At 48.5% G+C, this 20,686-nt stretch overlaps 1 protein-coding gene across 4 annotated transcripts in view; it reads left to right on the top strand.

Annotated features, from left to right (window-relative positions):
- Positions 1-20,686, top strand: part of cops4 (COP9 constitutive photomorphogenic homolog subunit 4 (Arabidopsis)) — a 158,135-nt gene that overhangs the window by 38,624 nt on the left and 98,825 nt on the right. For all 4 annotated transcript variants that reach the window (XR_011940182.1, XR_011940181.1, XM_072496347.1 and 1 more), the window contains exons 3-5: positions 837-988; positions 3,286-3,389; positions 5,406-5,559. Coding sequence is in view for 2 of the 4 variants with exons in the window: in XM_072496347.1 (XP_072352448.1) it covers positions 837-988; positions 3,286-3,389; positions 5,406-5,559 (410 nt within the window). In the remaining 2 variants the exon portion in view is untranslated. The remainder of the gene's footprint in view (positions 1-836; positions 989-3,285; positions 3,390-5,405; positions 5,560-20,686) is intronic.

The raw sequence follows: 20,686 nt of genomic DNA, 5'->3' as shown, positions 1-20,686 counted from the left end.
GGGTTCCCTCCGGGTGCTCCGGTTACCTTCCACAGTCCAAAGATGTGCAGGTTAGGTGGATTGGCCATGCTAAATTGCCCTTAGTGTCCAAAAAGGTGAGGTGGGGTTACTGGGTTATGGGGATAGGATGGAGGTGTGGGCTTAAGTAGGGTGCTCTTTCCACTGGTTGGTACAGACTCAATGGGCTGAATGGCCTCCTTCTGCACCCCTTCTTTGATTTAAAAGTGATCTGATTTCCGCCAAATTATATTTGCAACATGCAAAAACAAAATGCTGGTGTCACATTTCGGACAGTGACCTGAAAAATTGACATTGATAATTGTGAATTATGTGTTTCAAGGAGCCTAACTCTGCTGATAAACCATAAAGAAATGTAAGCAGCTCGTCTCAATAGATTGTTAGCATTTACAAATTGAGCATCCCTTATTTAAAATGCTTGGGGCCGAAGGTGTCTCGGATTTGGAATTTTTTGAATTTTGGAATATCTGTAAAGTTATATAATGCGATAGCTCATCCAGCTGCCTCGTGATCAGCAGAAGCATGATAATCACAGTGAATAATGCACTAATGTCTGGCTATGATGGCTGCTGAAAGCAAATTGACGTTTTGGTGCCAAAACAGCCACACCTAGGCCTTGTGACCGTCTGTGGCAGTTTGGGACCCGTGCATCGTGCGGGAACCTTCCCAGAACCATGTGGGATTTTCCTTTTGTGACGCCATGCTGACGCTCTAAAAAGTGTAGATTTCAGAGCTTTTTGAATTTCAAATAAGCGATGCTCAACCTGTATTAATCGTAGAAGGCTTGTGATTCACTATTTTCTTTTGTTTTAATACAGTGGTCAATGAAAATGTCAGTCTAGTGATTTCCCGGCAGTTGCTGACTGACTTTTGCTCCCACCTACCAAATCTTCCAGATGGTACAGCCAAAGAAATCTATCACTTTACTTTGGAAAAGATCCAGCCTAGAGTCATATCATTTGAAGAGCAGGTGAGAGTATGACAGGCACTAGGAAACAATATTTATTTTTGTTAAAATAAGTGTGGCTTCATTTTTAATTGTGAAAATGCTTCATTGACTTTTCTTTGAACCTATAAAGCAAAAAAAACCTCAGAATATTTTGTGAATTTTCTTGTTCTGTGCTGATATGAATAAATTGCAATGTGAAACACTAATCAGTCAATTACCCTTTGATCCAAGCCACTGAAAAAATATGAAAACAGGAATGTGAAGCCTGAGAATCCTCCCAGTTTCTGAATTCAGAATACATGAATTAAAATACTTGGTTCAGGTACAAAGACTGAATTGAGAGGGCTTCCAGGGTAAATGAAGCATAAAAATATCTTACCAATTCTGACCCAGTTCAGGTCAGCTGGAAATAACTTCTTGTAATGCCTTAAGGACCTCAAGCTCATCCATCTTCATTTTAGGTTCTAAAACAGGACAATACCACTTCTTTTCTATTTTCAGTCATTTCCATTTAAATGTTCTATGGCTCACATACCTCTAATTTATAGTCCATTGTTTATACCCAGAGCAGTCCTTCATATAGGATGATTAAATGGACATTCCCAGTACAATATCTAAGTGAGCTCCAACGGTCAGTTGATATATTGAAATATATCCTTCAGTTCTTCATTTACTTATATGCTTGCTTGGCTGCCTGTACAAAATTTTATATATATATATATATATATATATATATATATATTCTTTAATATTTTGGTTCAATTTTTGTCAGCCAATTTAGTGTCAGAGCCTGCTCATCGTTGCAAGTATGGCTTGTGAATTGGGTGTTACAGTAAGTCTGGCAGAAAACATATCTATGCTGAGGTGATATAGCAGGTTGACATTCAAAGATACTCTGCTGTGGAATGGGACATAACTGCAATTCCACATATGGTGGGCAGGATTTTCCAGACAACGTGCCATGTGTTTCGCTCCAACGGAGGCAACCCGCCTTTGACCTGCGGCGTGACATGGTCAACGAGGTTTCCCATTGCCCCTGGGAAACCGCGGAGTTGCGCCGTTGTCCAGACCAGAAGACCACCAGTGTGAACGGCCGTAAAGTTCCGGCCACCAGTGAGAATCCTGCCGGCTGTTCTGGTGCGATTCCCATCGCAATTCACCCACACTTAGTCATTTTCAGGAGCTTGGGGAGATTCTCACTAAATTCTACCACCCCTGTCCACCCTCAGTGGCATGGGAGCATCACACCCCCTCCCTCCCACCCCCAAATGAGCGATAGCCCACTATGGAGTCGCCGAGAACCCCCTTTCATTCACCACCCCTGGACCCTCCCTCATTTTATGACACTCCGTGCCACTGTCCCCTGGCACTCCGGCTCTGCCCTGCTCTCTTCCCGCCCATCCAAGGGTTTCAGCGGCCTCTGAGCCCCCCGGTCATCATAGCTGGTTTCCATTTTCAAAAACCAGTCGTGATTCCTGCCGGCTTAACACTAAGCCGGTGGAGGTGGAGATTCCCAAGAGCCCCGGCTTCGAATGGGCTGAGCATTTTTAAATATGGGGGCGGGGGGGGGGGGGGGGGGGAGAGAGAAAGTATCGATCATGCATGTAGCTCTGCACAGGCAGGGTTGCTCTTGAGGATTACATGAGGGTGGCATGCCCCACAATGGTTAGCACTGTTAGACGTTTAGCTGCTGTCGTATAAAGAGTCAAAGGTTCTGCTCCTTTTCCACAAACATCTTTAATTTATTTCAACAGACTTTGCACAAAACTCTAACATCACATCACCTGACACAAAGGCCACCTGAAGCATCTTTACATATCAGTGTCAATTATTGGATACTTAACATGAATGAGACAACTAATTGGAATGTCTCTTAACCCATTACTTAACAAGCACTGTTGCTTCACAGCGCCAGGATTCCATTTCGATTCCCGGCTTAAGTCACTGTCTGTGCGGAGTCTGCACATTCTCCCCGTGTCTGCGTGGGTTTCCTCCAGGTGCTTCAGTTCCCTCCCACAAGTCCCGAAAGATGTGCTTGATAGGTGATTGGACATTCTGAATTCTCCTTCAGTTTACCGAACAGGCACCGGAATGTGGCGACTGGGGGATTTTCACAGTAACTTCATTGCAGCGTTAATGTAAGCCTACTTGTGACACTAATAAAATTATTATTATTCCATGCATGATATAAGATATTTCTTTGTATAAAAAAATATCTATAATATTAAAATAGATTCAATGACATTTTATTCAGTGGTTACTGCTTATTGCCTTTGTCTTATCATGAATTGTATCCATGGTTGTGTTTAATTTTTCAGGTGGCTTCCATAAGACAGCATCTAGCCACCATCTATGAGAAGGAAGAAGATTGGAGAAATGCTGCTCAAGTTTTGGTGGGAATTCCGTTAGAAACTGGACAAAAGTGTGTACTGGACGAGTCTCCATTCTCTTTCAAATGTGTGCAGTATTGTAACTGTTTTGAATAAGGTGGTTGCTTTTAAAATTATTGTCCACAAATCATTGTATAAAGAAACAATTCAAATTTTCCCTTGAATAAGATTGTAAATAGCAAATAGTGTATAGTTGCTTGAGCTGACAGTTATAATTGGGTCGTTTGGCATCCTTGAGACAATTACATAGTCACAGATGACACATATTCGATCATTGAGCAAAGACAATGATTTGGAAGAGTTACTGCCTTCCAAACATATACAACTTGTTTTTTGCAATGCATTTTTGTGCAAGTCTGCCTTCTCCTACCAGGGATCTCTGGGCCAGATATCTTTTAGGAAGAGAGTGAGTGGGTGAATGACCTGGTCTCAGCCCTCTGTTAGTATCAGAGGGAAGCTGTCCACAGGAAATTGTGTGAAATCAGCTTGGTATCGTCTCCTGATATTCCCTTACTCCTTATTGGGCATGTTTTGCTCTCTGGTCCAATGAGGAGCGAAGGAGAGCAAGCCAGGAGCAGGAACACCAAAAAATGAGGTGCCAACCTGGTGAAGCTACAGCACAAAATTACATCCATGCTAAGCAGCAGGGTAGCATGCTATAGGCAGAGAGCTAAGTGATGCCACAACCAATGCATTAAAACTATGCAATCCTGCCACATCCAATCATGAATGGTGGTAAATAATTAAACAACTAACTGAGGAGGAAGTTCCATAAATATCCTCATCCTTAGTAATGGGGGAGCCCAGCACATCAGTGCATAAGACAAGGCTGAAGCATTTAAAACCATCTTCAACCAGATGTACTAAATGGATGATCCATCTTGGCCTCATTCTGAGGTCCCCACCAACATTGATGCCAGTCGCCAGCCAATTCGATTCACTTCGCATGATATCAAGAAACGGCTGAAGGCACTGGTTGTGGTAAAGGCAGTGGCAGGGCTTACCAAACCATGGATTGTGACCACAAGTTTCGAGGCAGCGATGGTTACCATGAGCTCTGACTGATTTCTGCCAGCTCCAAAGCCCCTTTAAATCCTCACATTTTTCTGTTGGTGTCTGTGGCCTAATGGATTGCTCTCTCAGGCCTGATTGCTGCAAAAGAAAACCTGTAACCAGGTGGGTGTTCATTATTTTTATAAAAGCCTATTTCTTCAATAATCAAAATCATCATATATTAATAATTAGGATCATGATGCATTAAGAATCATGATTCTATTACAGTAAGAATCAGAATGCTGTTGATCAATAATGAAGATCCTATTACATCAAAACAGAGTCATATTACATTAATAATTGGGTTCCTATTACATTAAGATTAAGAATGCTACTATATTAAGGCACCATTAATATGGTGAAAAATCTGGTGCCTATTGCATCAATGATCAGATCTTATTGCATAATTAATAAGGGCCCTATTAGATTAATAATCAGGAACTAATTACATTAATTATACTGTTTAATAATCAATTGCCTATTGCTTAATAATCAGAAAATTATTGGATCAATAATAATTAATCAATGACATTGCAGCTGAAGGCCCCCCCGCCATCACCACTGGTCAACAATTCTCATACCTCTCCCAAAATTTCACTCCGGGTTGCACAAACCATGTGGCATTAAATCGGTCATAGTGGGATGGAAGCACTGGGCTGTGGGCTCTGACAGTACCCCAGCTGGAGTACTGAACTAGATGGGCTGCAACTGTACCAGAACAGTTCTCGAGGGCAATTGCAAAGCTCACACCCAAAGAATGTATAAGAAGGAAATGTTGGTTGGAATTTTTGAAATAAAACCTGAAGTTTGCTGCATGTTCAGTAAATGATAAAATGAATAATTGTTACCTTGAGTTAGCATCCAAATAAAATCATTTCTAATTTAAATCCTGGATATATGTTCATAGCCTGCAATATATCAGGTCATTTTACTTGATTTTTAAGTTTAAAAAAAAAAACTTGTTTGTTTACTTTTAAATCCTCTTATTTTTGAAGACAATATAATGTAGACTATAAACTGGACACCTATCTGAAAATTGCTCGTTTGTACCTGGAAGATGATGACCCTGTGCAGGCAGAAGCTTACATAAACCGGGCTTCTCTACTTCAAAATGAATCGACCAATGAACAGCTGCAGATACATTACAAGGTAGAATTATGCTTTAGAAAAATAGCTGTTATTTAGATGGCTAAAGATCGGCGTGAATATTCCTCCAGTATGAAGAGTACAGTAATTTGTTCTGTTACCATCCCAGACAATAACCCGAGCCACAAGTTAAATTCCCTTTGTGATCTATGTTAGCTGAGCACAGCTAAGGAACCAGTGTGGACATTACATGTGTCGTAGAATGCTTGGGTCAGAGAGGGAGAAAGTCAGCTGGGGTTCCCACCCTATTCACAATTCAGTGACCATTGCTAAAAAAAAATTATCTTTGGACATTGGGTAAGATTGGGCCCAACTCTAGTGCCTCATTGTTTAAGGTTGCCTGTTGAGTCTGCTTATTGAGTCTCCCTTTCAGGGAGTACATAACTCACTGTAGCTTCAGCTTTAATGCTTTGTTACCAGTCTCAAATCCCTCCCCACAATTGTGGTCATGCTTTTTCTGCATCGATCGCCATTATCATTGGCTTTAAATGTGCACAGACCAAAAACCATTACTCCAAAAGCTATATTTATTTTTGGTTGATCATAGAGCTGCTAGAGCGCCAATATTCCTGAGATCCTGAAGAAATAGAAAACTCAGCACATGAAAATTAATGTTAGGACACCAAGTACAACAGGTTGCTTTCTTGGATTCCGAAAAACTTATGGAAGATGCAGACCAGTGTAAAAGGACAAAACAACTGATTGATTCAAATTCTAATTGAGCATGAACAAAAGACCATTAGGTTAGAATGTTTGCTGAACTGATCAACCAGCAAGCACCTACTTAAATTTTAGTTTAAAATATCACAATCAGGACTTCTGGTGGCGATATGTAGGTGGAGGTTGCACGTTGGGCAGCTCCTGCTAGAGTTCTCATTTTTTGGCCCTTTTCACTCAATTTTGGGGGGAAGATTTTATATGAACTGTCTACAGTAAAGTTGTGGGAATTAGAAGATGTCAAAATCCCAACGAAAGAATACGGCATGAAGAGGTACGAGCACTAGTCCGCCTGCGGGTCTGAGTTCAGTGTAGAGTTCTGTAGGAGCAAAGATGGCGGGAGCAAGCTCGCCGGGTGGGGCTGCGCCCATTACAGTGGACACGTTGGCCGAGGTGATGGCGGTGGAGTTTGAGCTGCAGTTTGCTTTGCCAAGCATTTTGAGCGGCATGGGAAGGAGATGATGGGAACGCACAAACAGTCGGTGGAGAATACACTGGCCCCGATAAAGGAGGCTCTTGGAAAGACGCTGGAGACAGTGTGGGAGCAGGCTGAGGTGTTGAAGGGGGTGGAGGAGGCATTGTTGCGGCACTGCGACCAGCTCGCTGGGAGAGGAGCTGCGTAAGGTGGAGGAAAGTAACAAAAGGCTGAGAACCAAAGAGGAGGACCTGGCGAACAGGTCATGGTGGCAAAATTTTTGGATTGCAGGACTGCATAAGAGGCTGGATGGCCCAAGTACCTTTCAGGGACATTCACCAAGTTATTGGGGAAGGAGGAGAGCACCTCCCTCTTCGAGCTGGATAGGGCTCACCGGTCACTCGGCCAAAGCCAAAGGTGAATGATCCACCAAGAGCTGTGATAGTCTGTTTTCACAGCTATCAGATGAAGGAGGAGGTCTTGACATGGGCCAAGCAGAATCGGGAGGTGAGGTGGGAAGGCAGTGATATTCGTATATACCATGACGTCACGGTGGATTTGGCAAGAAGATGAGTCACCTTTAATAGGACCATTTCTTTGAGACGCCGGAGGTGACGGATACGTTCATGAGGGCTGAAGGACTGGGACTGAACTGGGTTTGGACTTTGATTTGTTATGTTATGGTTGGGAGGGGATGATTTGGACGGTGGGATAATGGGTCGGGGGTTCCCCCCCTTTGGTGTTTAGCATATTTGGTTGTTTGGAAGGGCTGGGGTGGTGGTTTTCTGTTGTTTTTTGTGGTAGGTTTGTGGGGGGAGAGGGCTCTGGTTGCAAATTTAAGTTAGTGAGTGAACGGGTGCGAGGTGGGTGAGGGGACGCGGTCGGCCGGACCTGTGTGGACAGGTTTCGACGGGCCTAGGAGGTGTGAATGGTGGGTGGATGGGGAGTATGCACTGAGGAGTTGTCTCAAGAGGAAGTGGTTGGGGGGGTTTCTGGGATAAGGGGGAAGTGGTAGTTGGTTAACGGTGTCTACGGGCAGGGCTTGGTCTCATTCATAGATGGAGCCAGGGCTATTTTGGGAGGATGGTGGACCTAAGGAGTTGGCGAAGAGAGTGGGGGGGCAGGGGTTGAGAGACCCCCCAGTCCAAATGGTAACGTGGACTGTGCGGGGTTTGTGTGGACCGGTGAAGTGGGCGAGAGTCTTTTTGCATTCAAAGAGCTTGAGAGCCGATGTAGTGCTGCTGCAGGAGATCCATCTGAGCTTGAAGGACCAGGTTAATCTTTGGTAGGGTTAGGTGAGTCAGGAGTTTCACTCGGGATTTGATAGCATGGCGGGGAGTAGCAGTACCGGTGGGTAAGAGAGTTAGACTTCAGATGGAGAAAACGTGGCAGATTAGGGGGGGTAGAAATATTACAATAACGGGCACTTTGAAGGGGTGGTTGGTGGTGTTGGTTAGTGTATATGCCCCGAATTGGGAGGATGTAGAGTTTATGAAGAGGATGTTGGTGACCATCCCGAGCCTGGACATGCATCAGTTAAGTTTAGAGGGGCTTTAAACACAGTGTTGCATCCGAAAATGGATCGTATTTTGGTTTGCATTTTTAGCATTGTGCAAAACAAAAATATTACGTCCCCAAGTACAATAATCCCTGTACCAATCCACCCCCCCCCCCCCCAAATGTGCCCTGTGCACCACCTTCAACTGTATCAACTCCAGCCTCAAGGATAAACATTCACCCTTTGCAGCACCTTACACCACTGTCCCTCCTCCAGCGCTATCCCCAACTCCTCCACATCCTCCCACAAATCACCAAGATGACCCCACCCTCCAACCCCATTACTGACAGCACCTCCTCCAACAACCAGGAGACAGGCACTAACGTGAAGGTTGGAAAGACCTTTTTCGCGAAGTCTCACACCTGCATATATCAAATATCCTCATCGCGCGGAAACCCAAAATTTCCCCTCAACTCCTCCAAACTTGCGAACCGCCCCTCCAAAAACATATTCTTCATCTCCTTCATCCCTCTTTCTTCCCATCCCCAAAACCTCGCATCCATCCTCCCCAGCTCAAATCCATGGTTCCTGGATCGGTATCAGCCTCTACCTGGCTCCCAACCTAAAGTGCTGCCGAAATTGCCTCCAAATCGTCAATGTGGCAACCACCACAGGACTTCCCGAATATTTCCCTGAGGCAAACGGAAGCAGTGTTGTCGCCAGCACCCACACCCCGACCCCCTACAAGAACCCGCCTCCACCCTCCCCATAAAGCCTCTGTCTCCCTCCACCAGCTCGCATCTTCGCATCTTCTCCAAGTTCGCCGGCCAATAATAATACAACAAATTCGGAAGGCCCGGCCCCTCTGGAATGCCACTTTTCTTATCCTGGCTGCCTTTTCTGCCCAAACAAACAACAAAACTAACCTGTCCACCCCCTTAAAAAGCGACTTTGGCTAAAAGACCGGCTGGCATTAAAGAAGAATAGAAACTGCAGCAAAATGTTCATCTTCACTGCCTGCACCAGGCCTGCCAGCAACAGGGGAAAACTGTCACATTTTAATATCTCCACTTTCACCCTCCCAACCAGACTCGTAAAGTTCAGCGTACGAAGTTGCGCCCAATCCTGGCCACCTGCACCTCCAAATATCTTAAATGAATTGTTGCCACCTGAAACGGCAACATCCCCACCCCTGGAGAAGACGCTACAAAATACGCACTTTTCCCCCAAATTAAACTTGTATCCTGAAAATACCCCAAATCTCGAAAACAGACCCATTATGTCCACCACCGAAGAGCTCAGATCCAAAATATATCACAACAGATCATCCGCGTACAGGGACACCCTGTGCTCCTCCACCCTTCCCCTGCCGCCCCATTCCATAAATCCAAGCACCTCAGCACAATGGCCAAAGGCTCTATCGCCAACGCAAACAGAAACAGAAAGGGGGACATTGGGGGGGGGGGGGGGCAGAATACTCGGCGATCATTATTTCAGATCATGCTCTGCACTTGGTGGATGTGGCCTTAGAGAAGGGGCCGATGTGGGGTTGCTTGCGGATCTACGTTTTTGTGTGAAGATGGCAACGGTGATTAATGACCATGTGGTTCAATAAAAATATGGCGGTCTCGCCGTCTGTGTTTTGGGAGGCACGGAAGACAATGTTAAGTCATTGATCACTGATGGGTTCCAGATGGAATATTATATAAAGTTTTTGGATAGGCTGACGCGGCTATTGGTGGACATGTTTGAGGACACGGTAGCTAGGGGGTCACTTTTAGAGACAATGGGACAGGCATCTATTTCGCTGTTGTTTAAAAAGGATAAGGATGCAGTGGCGTGTGGGTTACATCGGCCAACAGCTCTGTTGAATGTGGATGCCAAGATTCTTGCCAATGTGTTGGCCCTTAGGTTGGAGAAGTGCCTTCCGCAGCTGGTTGGGGAGGATCGACAGGGTTTGTAAAAGGTAGGCAGTTGTCCTTGAATGTGCGGCGCTTGTTAAATGTGGGAGAGCAGGAGATGGTGGTAGTGCTGGATGCGGTGAAGGCACTTGATTGAATAGAGTGGATTTGCTTGTTTGCGGTTTTGGAGCGGTTTGGGATTGGACATAAGGCATGGGTCAGATTGTTGTATAAAGGCAAGTCTATGTACAGATGAAGTGAACTCGGGATATTTTCAGTTGCATGGGGAAGCAAGGCAGGGGTGTCCCATGTCCCCTCTTTTGTTTGAACTAGTGATAGAGCCGTTGGCCATTGTGTTGACGAGCTTGGATATGTGGAGGGGGATAGTGAGTAGGTGGGGTGGGGTGGGTGGGGGGGGGGGGGGGGGGAGTAGAGCATAGGGTGTCTGCGTATGCTGATGATCTTCTGTTGTATATTTCCAGCCCGGTTCCCACGATGGGGGATATAATGGGGCTGCTTAAGCGATTTGGGACTTTTTCGGCATAATTGAATCCCTCTATAGCGAGTTAAATAGTTATGAGTAAATTATAGAAAATATTAAGCATTTTTTCTCTAATCTTTTTAAAACATTTTCATTTCACTTTTAGCTGCTGTCCAGTATATAATAAGCAGCTGCAGATTGGGGTTGAAGGGGTAGAGGAAGAATGATTAAGAGGAGCAGGTTAAAAAAACTAATTCAAACACGGATGACTGGAGCGAAAAAAAATACATGACCCAATTATGTAGCCCACAAAAGAAAATCTATGAACCATCAATCTTCAGAGTTTCCCAGGAGATGAGAAATCTGAGTTTAATGTGCAATGATTGTTCCATAGATATCTTGACTGATGTGTATTTTTTACTGTTTTCTTATGTTTCTGGCTACTTGCATTTGTATTTTTATTTTTTTTCTTGTCAGGAAGCAGAAATAGCTTTAAGTGACCTGTGTTTGTATGGTTGGACATTAGAAATAAGGTATGGATTTAAGTGAGTTTAATTTGATGTTTCTGTGTAAGAAAAGGTAAAACTCCAGTTGGATTCATGTGAAACAAAGATGTTTGCAGCCCAGTGGTTAGCACTGCTGCCTCACGACACCGGGGACCTGGGTTCGATCCTGGCTCTGAGTCACTATCCGTGTGGAGTTTGCACATTCTCCCCATCACTGCGTGGGTCTCACCCCCCACAACCCAAGGATGTGCAGGTAGGTGGGTTGGCCATGCTAAATTGCCTCTTAATTGGAAAAATAGAGTTGGGTACTCTAAATTTATTTTTAAAAACACAAAGGCGTTTTCATGTGGCGGGGTTTTGGTTTCAGTTTCAGTTCACACTGTGTGTGGCTATTGTGTTTAGAGAGTTTATGATGTGAAGAATAAACAGGAGATTGGAGAACGAATGAGCTGTTGCTTAGCAACCAGGGGCCACCTTTAGGGAAATTACCATGTTGAGTTTAGTTTAACTGGACCACAGCAGAAGGAGCTTAGCAGCTGGAGAATGAACAGCTCTTAGCTCTGCCGGAAGCAGAACACTGGAATAATGGGCAAGACAGCAAATCCCAGAAAACTAAAGAATAGCTAGTTCTAGAAACCAGGGAAGGAAAACGGAAGTTCCTGGAAGTTTGAAGTCAGAGAAACAAAGAGGAACTGGAATTGGAACAGGGTACCATTCATTAAAGTTAAAGTCAGAGCTGAAAAGTGCAGCCCAGATGAAGTTGACTAAGAGGAAGCCCTAGATATTTGAAGTAATCATAAGCTTACTTAAGGTGATACCTTACTACAGCCTGTGAAGCAATAGTAAGCCAATTGATATCGCTGAGAGATTGTGTGAAAGCTTGAAAGCATGTGATTATGCAAGACAAAGGAATACTAAAAGGAGGGTGGAATATCCTGGAAGTGGATCCTGTCTGGAAACAGTTGAGGCAAAGCGTTGTTTGAAAGAAGATTCCAGAGACTTCCGGTTGCGGCTATGCAGAGCTAAGTCGCACGTTCGGCAGCTCCCGCTTGGAACAGACTTTTGGGCTCTTTTCAGGGCCCCCAAAGGCATTTTTTTGACATTTCCCGGTGTGGGAAGAAGATTGCAATATTCCCCCGACGGTGTATGGCTTGGACCAGGAGCGGGGCGACTAGAAAAGTGGTGGTGAACCCAAAGAAAGTGCGAGGGAAGAAGAGCAAGATGGCAGCGGGCGGGGACCAGGCAGCGTGGATGCAGTGGGCGCAGGAGCAGCAGGGGGCTATCCAGCGCTGCTTCAGGGAGATCAAAGCGGACCTGCTGGAGCCGATGAAGGCTTCTGTCGACAAGCTGCTGGAGACCCAGATAGCCCAGAGGGTGGCGATCCGCGAGGTCCGACAAAAGATCTCCGAGGACGAGATCTTAGGCCTTGCGGTAAAGGTGGAGGCGCATGAGGCGCTCCACAAGAAATGGCAGGAACGGTTCGAGGAGATGGAAAATCGGTCGAGGCGGAAGAATTTGCGGATCCTGGGCCTCCCGGAGGGTCTGGAGGGGTCAGACGTGGGGGCCTATGTGGTCACCATGTTAAACTCGCTGATGGGAGTGGGGTCCTTCCAGGGGCCCCTGAACCTGGAAGGGGCCCATAGAGTGCTGGTGAGGAGGCCCAAGGCTAACGAGCCGCCGCGGGCGGTGCTGGTGCGGTTTCATTGGTTCGCTGATCGGGAGTGCGTGCTCAGGTGGGCCAAGAAAGAGAGGAGCAGCAGGTGGGAGAACGCGGAGGTTCGAATATATCCGGACTGGAGTGCGGAGGTGGCGCAGAAGAGGGCCGGGTACAACCGGGCGAAGGCGGTGCTGCACAGAAAGGGGGTGAAGTTTGGCATGCTGCAGCCGGCGCGACTGTGGATCACCTACAAGGTCCGGCACCATTATTTTGAGTCCCCGGAGAAGGCGTGGGCCTTTGTTCAGGCCGAGAAGCTGGACACAAACTGAGGGTCGGGATGGGTGGTCGGGGATTGCTGTTGGTGTGTTACATTTTGAGGGGGGGTCCTTTGCTCTTGTTTCTTTTTGGTTCGGTGTGGGTGGTTAGGGTGGGTTGCGCACTGTTTTGGTTGGGTCTGTCGGGTGGGCTCTTGGAGGGGGGGTAAGTAAATGGAGTAAATGGCCGGTAGGGGGGATGGGGCCCCGCGGGGGAGGGTGAGGCCCGAGTCAGGGATGAGGGGACTGGGCCTGTAAAAGGAGCTGCATCAGAGGTGGCGGGGCCGGGCAGGTGGAAAGCGCGGGCTTTTTCCCGCGCGGAAGGCTGGAGGGGGCGGGGCGGGGAAGCGAGGGTTGTTCCCCGCGGTTGGGATGGAAGGGGAGGCGGAAAGTCTGCTGATGGGTAATGGAAGAGGAGGGTATATCCCACAATGGGAGGAGTCGAAGGAGAGGCGGGAGTGGTCGGGGTCAGCAGGAGTCAGCTAACTTGCGGGAGTGCAATGGGGGGAGCAAAGCAGCTAGGAGGTGTCCTAGCTGGGGGGGTGGGTGGGGGGAAACCAGGTTGCTGCTGGTATGGTCAAGGGGGAGCTGGAGCAAGTAGAGGGGGTTGGGGCATGGCATGTGGGCGCGTGGCTGGCCGAGGAGGTGTTATGGTTAGTCGGCGGGGGAGGGGGGCGGGTAGCCCCCTGATCCGGCTGATAACCTGGAATGTAAGGGGACTGAACGGGCCGGTCAAGTGGGCCCGGGTGTTTGCGCACCTGAAGGGGCTGAAGGCGCATGTGGTCATGCTCCAGGAGACACACTTGAAGGTGGCAGACCAGGTAAGATTGAGGAAGGGGTGGGTCGGTCAGGTGTTTCATTCAGGGCTGGATGCCAAAAATCGGGGGGTGGCGGTCTTGATGGGAAAGAGGGTGTCATTGAGGCGTCGAGCATTGTGACGGACAATGGCGGCAGGTCGTAATGGTAAGTGGTAAGCTGCAAGGGGAGAGGGTGGTGCTGGTCAACGTGTACGCCCCGAACTGGGATGCTGCGGGCTTCATGCGGCGCATGTTGGGTCGGATCCCGGACTTGGAAATGGGGGGCCTGATAATGGGGGGAGACTTTAACACGGTGTTGGATCCGGCACTGAATCGCTCCAGGTCTAGAACGGGTAGGAAGCAGGCGGCGGCTGAAGTGCTGAGGGGGTTTATGGACCAGATGGGAGGGGTGGACCCTTGGAGATTTGCAAGGCCGGGGGCTAGGGAATTTTCATTCTTCTCGCATGTTCATAAGGCTTATTCCCGGATCGACTTTTTTATCATGAGTAGGGCGCCGATAGCGAGAGTAGAGGATACCTAGTACTCGGCGATAGCCATTTCGGATCACGCCCCGCATTTGGTAGACCTAGAGCTGGGGGAGGAGAGGGACCAGCGCCCGTTGTGGCGCTTGGAGGTGGGGCTGTTGGCGGACGAGGAGGTGAGTGAGCGGGTCCGAGGAAGCATAGAGAGATACCTGGAGGCCAATGATAGCGGGGAGGTCCGAGTGGGGATGGTATGGGAGGTGCTGAAGGCGATGGTTAGGGAAGAGCTGATCTCCATTAGGGACCACAAGGAGAGGAGAGAGGAGAGTTAGAGGCTGGTGGGGGAGATGGTGAGGGTAGACAGGAGGTATGCGGAGGTGCCTGAGGAGGGACTGTTGAGGGAGAGGCATAGTCTCCAGGCCGAATTCGACCTGTTGACCACCAGGAAGGCGGAGGCACAGTGGCGGAAGGCCCAGGGGGCGATTTATGAGTAAGGGGAAAAGGCAAGTCGGCATCAGCTCCGGAAGTGGGACACAGCTAGGGAGATCGGGGGAGTTAAGGATAGGGGAGGGAGTGTGGTGCGGAGTGGGGTTGGCATCAATGGGGTCTTCAGGGACTTTTATGAGGAACTGTATCGGTCCGAGTCCCCACTGGAGGAGGGAGGGATGGGCCGCTTTCTGCACCAATTGAGGTTTCCGAAGGTGGAGGATGGACTGGTGGCGGGATTGGGGCCCCGATTGGGCTGGAGGAGCTGGCCAAAGGGGTAGGGAGCATGCAGGCGGGGAAGGCACCGGGGCAGGACGGTTTCCCGGTCGAATTCTACAAAACATATGTGGACCTGTTGGGCCCGTTGCTAGTTAGGAACTTCAATGAGGCAAGGGAGGGGGGGGCTTTGCCCCCGACCATGTCCCAGGCACTGATCTCCTTGATTCAGAAGTGGGACAAGGACCTCCTGCAGTGTGGGTCTTACAGGCCGATTTCGCTGTTAAACGTAGATGCCAAGGTGCTGGCGAAGGTCTTAGCCACGATAATTGTGTGCCGCAGGTGATCCACGAAGACCAGACTGGGTTTGTGAAGGGGAGGCAGTTGAACGCGAATGTGCGGAGGCTCCTGAACGTTATTATGATGCCGGCGAGGGAGGGGGAGGCGGAGATAGTGGTGGCGATGGACGCTGAGAAGGCCTTCGATAGGGTAGAGTGGGGGTACTTGTGGGAGGTGCTTAAGAGGTTTGGGTTTGGGGAGGGGTTTGTCAGGTGGGATAGGCTGTTGTACGTGTCCCCTGTCCCCCCTGCTCTTCGCACTGGCGATTGAACCCCTGGCTATGGCACTGAGGGAGTTGAGGAACTGGAGGGGCTTGGTGCGGGGTGGAGCATAGGGTGTCGCTCTATGCGGACGACTTGTGTGGCAGACCCGGTGGGGGGAATGCCGGAGGTAATGAGGATCCTCTGGGAGTTCGGGGATTTCTCAGGATACAAGCTCAACATGGGGGAGGGCGAGTTGTTCGTGGTTCACCCAGGGGACCAGGAGAGGGGGATTGGCGAGCTCCCACTAAAAAGGGCGGAGAGGACCTTCAGGTATTTGGGGGTCCAGCATAGACTTAATTTCACGAGGCTAGTGGAGCAAATGGAGGAGGAGTTCAAGAGGTGGGACACGTTGCCGCTGTCCCTGGCGGGTAGGGTGCAGTCAGTTAAGATGACGGCACTCCCAAGGTTTTTGTTCCTATTCCAGTGCCTCCCCATTCTTATCCCGAACGCCTTCTTAGGCGGGTCAACAGGAGCATAATGGGGTTTGTGTCGGCACGAGGGACTCCGAGGGTGAGAAGGGTGTTCCTGGAGCGGAGTAGGGTTGGGGGGGGGGGGCTGGCACTGCCCAACCTCTGTGGGTACTACTGGACCGCCAATGTGGCGATGGTGCGCACTTGGGTCATGGAGGGGGCTGCATGGAAGAGGCTGGAGACGGCGTCTTGAGGGTACGAGTCTGGAGGCGCTGGCAATGGGGCCGCTGCTGCTCCCTCCAATGAGGTATACCACGAGCCCTGTAGTGGCGGCTACCCTCAAAATCTGGGAGCAGTGGAGGCGGCACAGGGGGGAAGTGGGGGCCTCGGTGTGGACCCCAATACGGGGGAACCACCGCTTTGTCCCAGGGAGAATAGATGGAGGGTTTTCGGGGTGGCACATGGCAGGGGTAAGAAGGTTGGGGGACCTGTTTGTGGATGGGAAGTTCGCGAGCCTGGGTGAGCTGGAGGAGATGAATGGGCTCCCCCTGGGGAACACCTTTCGGTATTTACAGGTAAGGGCGTTTGCCAGGCGGCAAGTGGTGGAATTCCCGTGGCTGCTGCCACGCACAGTACAAGACAGGGTGCTCTCGGGGGGGGGGGGGGTTGGAGAGGGGAAGATCTCAGCAACTTACTAGGTGATGCAGGAGGAGGAGGAGGCCTCGGTGGTGGAGTTGAAAGGTAAGTGTGAGAAGGAGTTGGGAGAGGATGCTCTTGGGAGGGTGAACTCTTCCTCTTCGTGCGTGAGGCTCAGCCTCATACAGTTTAAGGTGCTGCACAGGGCACACATGACCGGAACAAGGATGACCCGGTTCTTTGGGGGTGAGGACAGGTGTGTTGGGTGCTCAGGGTGCCCAGCAAATCACACCCATATGTTCTGACATGCCCAGCGCTGGAGGAATTTTGGAATGGCGTAGCGAGGACGGTGTCGGGGGTGGTAGAATCCAGGGTCAAACCGGGCTGGGGGCTCGCAATATTTGGGGTTGCAGGGGAGCCGGGAGTGCAGGAGGCGAAAGAAGCCGGTATTCTGGCCTTTGCGTCCCTGGTAACCCGGCGAAGGATTCTTCTTCAGTGGAGGATGCGAGGCCCCCAAGCGTGGAATCCTGGATCAACGAGATGGCGGGGTTTATTAAGTTGGAGAGGGTGAAATTCGCCATAAGGGGATCGGTACAAGGGTTCTTCAGGTGGTGGCAATCGTTCATGGACTTCCTGGCAGAACGGTAGACAATGGTCAGCAGCAGCAGCAACCAGGGTGGGGGGGGCTCTATTTTATTTTTGTTTGTTTACACTGGGGGATCTGAGGGGGTGTATATATTTGCTATTTTTGCTTTGTGTTAATTTGGGGTGTTAATTTATTATTTATGTATAGGGGAGAGGGGGGGGCACGGGGGTTGTTTTATTTTGTGTTTGTATTTAATTCTATTGGGTTCCTTTTTCATTTCGTTGTTGATATTTTGTGAAAACCTCAATAAAAATTATTTTTTAAAAAAGAAAGAAGATTCCAAGGCATGTCTTCTTGAGAGTGGAGTTTGGAAACACTCGTGGAAGCTGGAGTCCAGTGAGATCAGTTGGCTCACTGTACAGTAACCATCTGGGGAGAATTTGAGGAGAAATTCACAGAAGGTTGATTGGGTGTCATCTACCGCTTGATTTTAGAGTACGGTGTGTCTGACCACAGTTAGTCCATTGTGTTACAAGGACTGTGTGTTTATTGAGACCATTATGGCATAAAATATATTTTGTAACTCGTGTTATCCTTAAAATCATGTACATTTGTGAACATACGTGAGAGTGAAGGAGCATTGTATTATAGTGAAATTTTTCATGTTTAATACATGTTTTTGAAGCTAATTGGCAGTCCTGTGACTCTTCATCCACGTTTTCTAGAAAAAGTAAAAGTTACACTCTTTTGAGCCAAGGTTTCATGTTGGGACCTTCCCGTCCAGTAGTAACATCGAATGGGACCGTAAAACAATCTCTTCAAATATCTTCCTTAGTTATAATTAAATGGCATTGCTTTCGATATATTGTGTGTTTTGAGAATCAGATGACAAATATATAGATAGAAAAAAATGCCCTCCTTATTCTCCTAAATATTGGAATTTAAAAAAATATATATTTCTTTATTCTCCGTTTTCACATTTTCTCCCAAATTTACACCCACCAACAATAAACAATAATCAGTAACAAATATGTCAATCCCCATATCTCTAACAACGATCCCATCCTCCCACCAAACCCCAAACAGTAGCCCGCATGTTCACATAAACGAATAACAAAGGAATCAGGAATCACCCATAGTCGCCATCAACACCCCCCCCCCCCTCCCCCCAAACTAATGTTCGATGTTATCCAGTTCTTGAAAGTGCATGATGAATAATGCCCATGAATTGTAGAACCCCTCCATCCTTCCCCTCAGTTCAAACTTAACCTTCTCAAGAGTCAAGAATTCCAACAAGTCCCCCCGCCACGCCAGGGCACAGGGTGGAGAGGCTGCCCTCCATCCCATCAGGATCCGCCTTGGGCGATCAATGAGGCGAAGGCTACAACATCAGCCTCCGCACCCGTTTCCAACCCTGGCTGGTCCGACACCCCGAATATGGCCACCCGGGGGCCCCGAGTCCAGTTTCACGTGCACCACTTTAGAAATTACCCTAAAAACCTTCCAGTAATCCTCTAGCTCTGGACAGGACCAAAACATATGAACGTGATTGGTGCCCCCCCCCCCCCCCGCAACGTTCACACACATCTTCTACTCCTTCAAAGAATCGGCTCATCCTCGCCCTCGTGAGGTGTGCTCTGTATACCACCTTCAGCTGTACCAGCCCCAACCTCGCGCACAAGGTGGAGGCATTCACTCTCCTGAGCAGCTCACACCAGAACCCCTCCTCCATAACCTCTCCCAACTCTTCCTCCCACTTTGCTTTGATTCCTTCCAGTGGTGCCTTCTCCTCTTCCAAAATAGCTCCGTAAACCGCTGACACTACCCCCTTCTCCAGTCCCCCTGTTGTCAACACCTCCTCCAGCAATGTGGAGGACGGCTCCTCCGGGAAGTTCTGTATCTCCTTTCAGATAAATCTCGAACCTGCATCAATCTAAACATTTCCCCCTGCTCCAGCCCATACTTCGCTTCCAGCTCCTTCAATCCTGCAAACCGACCCCTAAGAAACAAATCTTTCAGTGTCTTAATCCCCTTCTCCTCCCATTTCCGAAAATTTCCATCCCACCTCCCTGGCTCAAATCTGTGGTTCCCCCGAATCGGCATTTCCCTTGACCCTGCCCCCAACCTGAAGTGTTGGCAAAACTGCCTCCAAATTCTCAATGAAGCTATTATTACCGGACTCCCTGAGTACTTCCCCGGGGCAATCGGGAGCGGCGCTGTTACTAGTGCTTTCAATCCCGACCCCCTGCACAAACTCTCCTCCATTCTGACCCACTGGGAATCAACCCCTCTGACTCAGCTCCGCATCTTCTCCACATTCGCTGCCCAGTGGTAATACATCAGGTTCAGAAGACCCAAACCCCCTGCCTGCCTTCCCATCTGTAGTAGCACCTTTCTAACTCTGGCCACCTTCCCTCCCCATATGAACAACGTAATCCTTCCCTCAATCTCTCTGAAAAAAGCCTTTGGCAGGAAAATCGGCAGATATTGAAAAATAAACAGAAATCGCGGCAACAGGTTCATTTTAACCGCCTGTACCCGGCCCGCCAGTGACAGAGGGAGACTGTCCCACCTTGCCAGATCAGCTTTTACTCTCCTCACCAAACTAGAAATGTTGTACCTGAGGAGCCCCCCCCACTCCCGGGCAACCTGCACACCCAGGTACCTAAAGTGAGTCCCTGCGCTATGGAATGGCAGCCCCCCCACCCCTGCCCCCACCCCTGGCCGAGACACCACAAAATACTCACTCTTATCGAGATTTAGTTTGCATCCCGAGAAAGGCCCAAACACTGAAGCAGCTCCAATATGCACCCTAGCGACACACTCGGTTCCGACACGTATAACAGCAAGTCATCGGCATACAAGGACACCCTATGCTCTATTCCCCCCCCGCACTATTCCTTTCCATACCCCCGAACTTCTTAATGTGATGGCCAAAGGCTCAATCGCTAGTGCAAACAGCAGGGGGGACATAGGACATCCCTGCCTAGTCCCACTGTGGAGAGAAAAGTATCTCGAGCTGATATTGTTTGTACGGACACTCGCCCTCGGCTCCTTATATAATAGCTTTACCCAGTTCACAAATCTTGGTCCAATCCCAAACCGCTCCAAAACTGTCATCAAGTAACCCCATTCTGCCCGGTCGAACGCCTTCTCCGCGTCCAATCCCTAAATATTGGAATTGATGGTTTTATTATTTGTGCTCACATTTTTAGTTTTTAATCATTATTCCACTGTATATCACACTCTTTTCCCCCCCCCCCCCCCCCCACCTTTGCCATCCCTTATTATCAGTGTACAATTTAGTTTGTGGTAGACTAAGCTTCAACTTCATTTTTTATGCTAATCATCATCATCGTTTTGATACCTAACTTAGATACACCTTTTGTAGAAAAATAAAATGAGATTGTATTTATCACCTAGTTG

Source organism: Scyliorhinus torazame, chromosome 3, assembly GCF_047496885.1.
Source record: "Scyliorhinus torazame isolate Kashiwa2021f chromosome 3, sScyTor2.1, whole genome shotgun sequence".
Classification (NCBI taxonomy): domain Eukaryota; kingdom Metazoa; phylum Chordata; class Chondrichthyes; order Carcharhiniformes; family Scyliorhinidae; genus Scyliorhinus; species Scyliorhinus torazame.
Note: the sequence above shows the minus strand (reverse complement) of the source record. Positions and strands in the feature narration are given on the sequence as shown.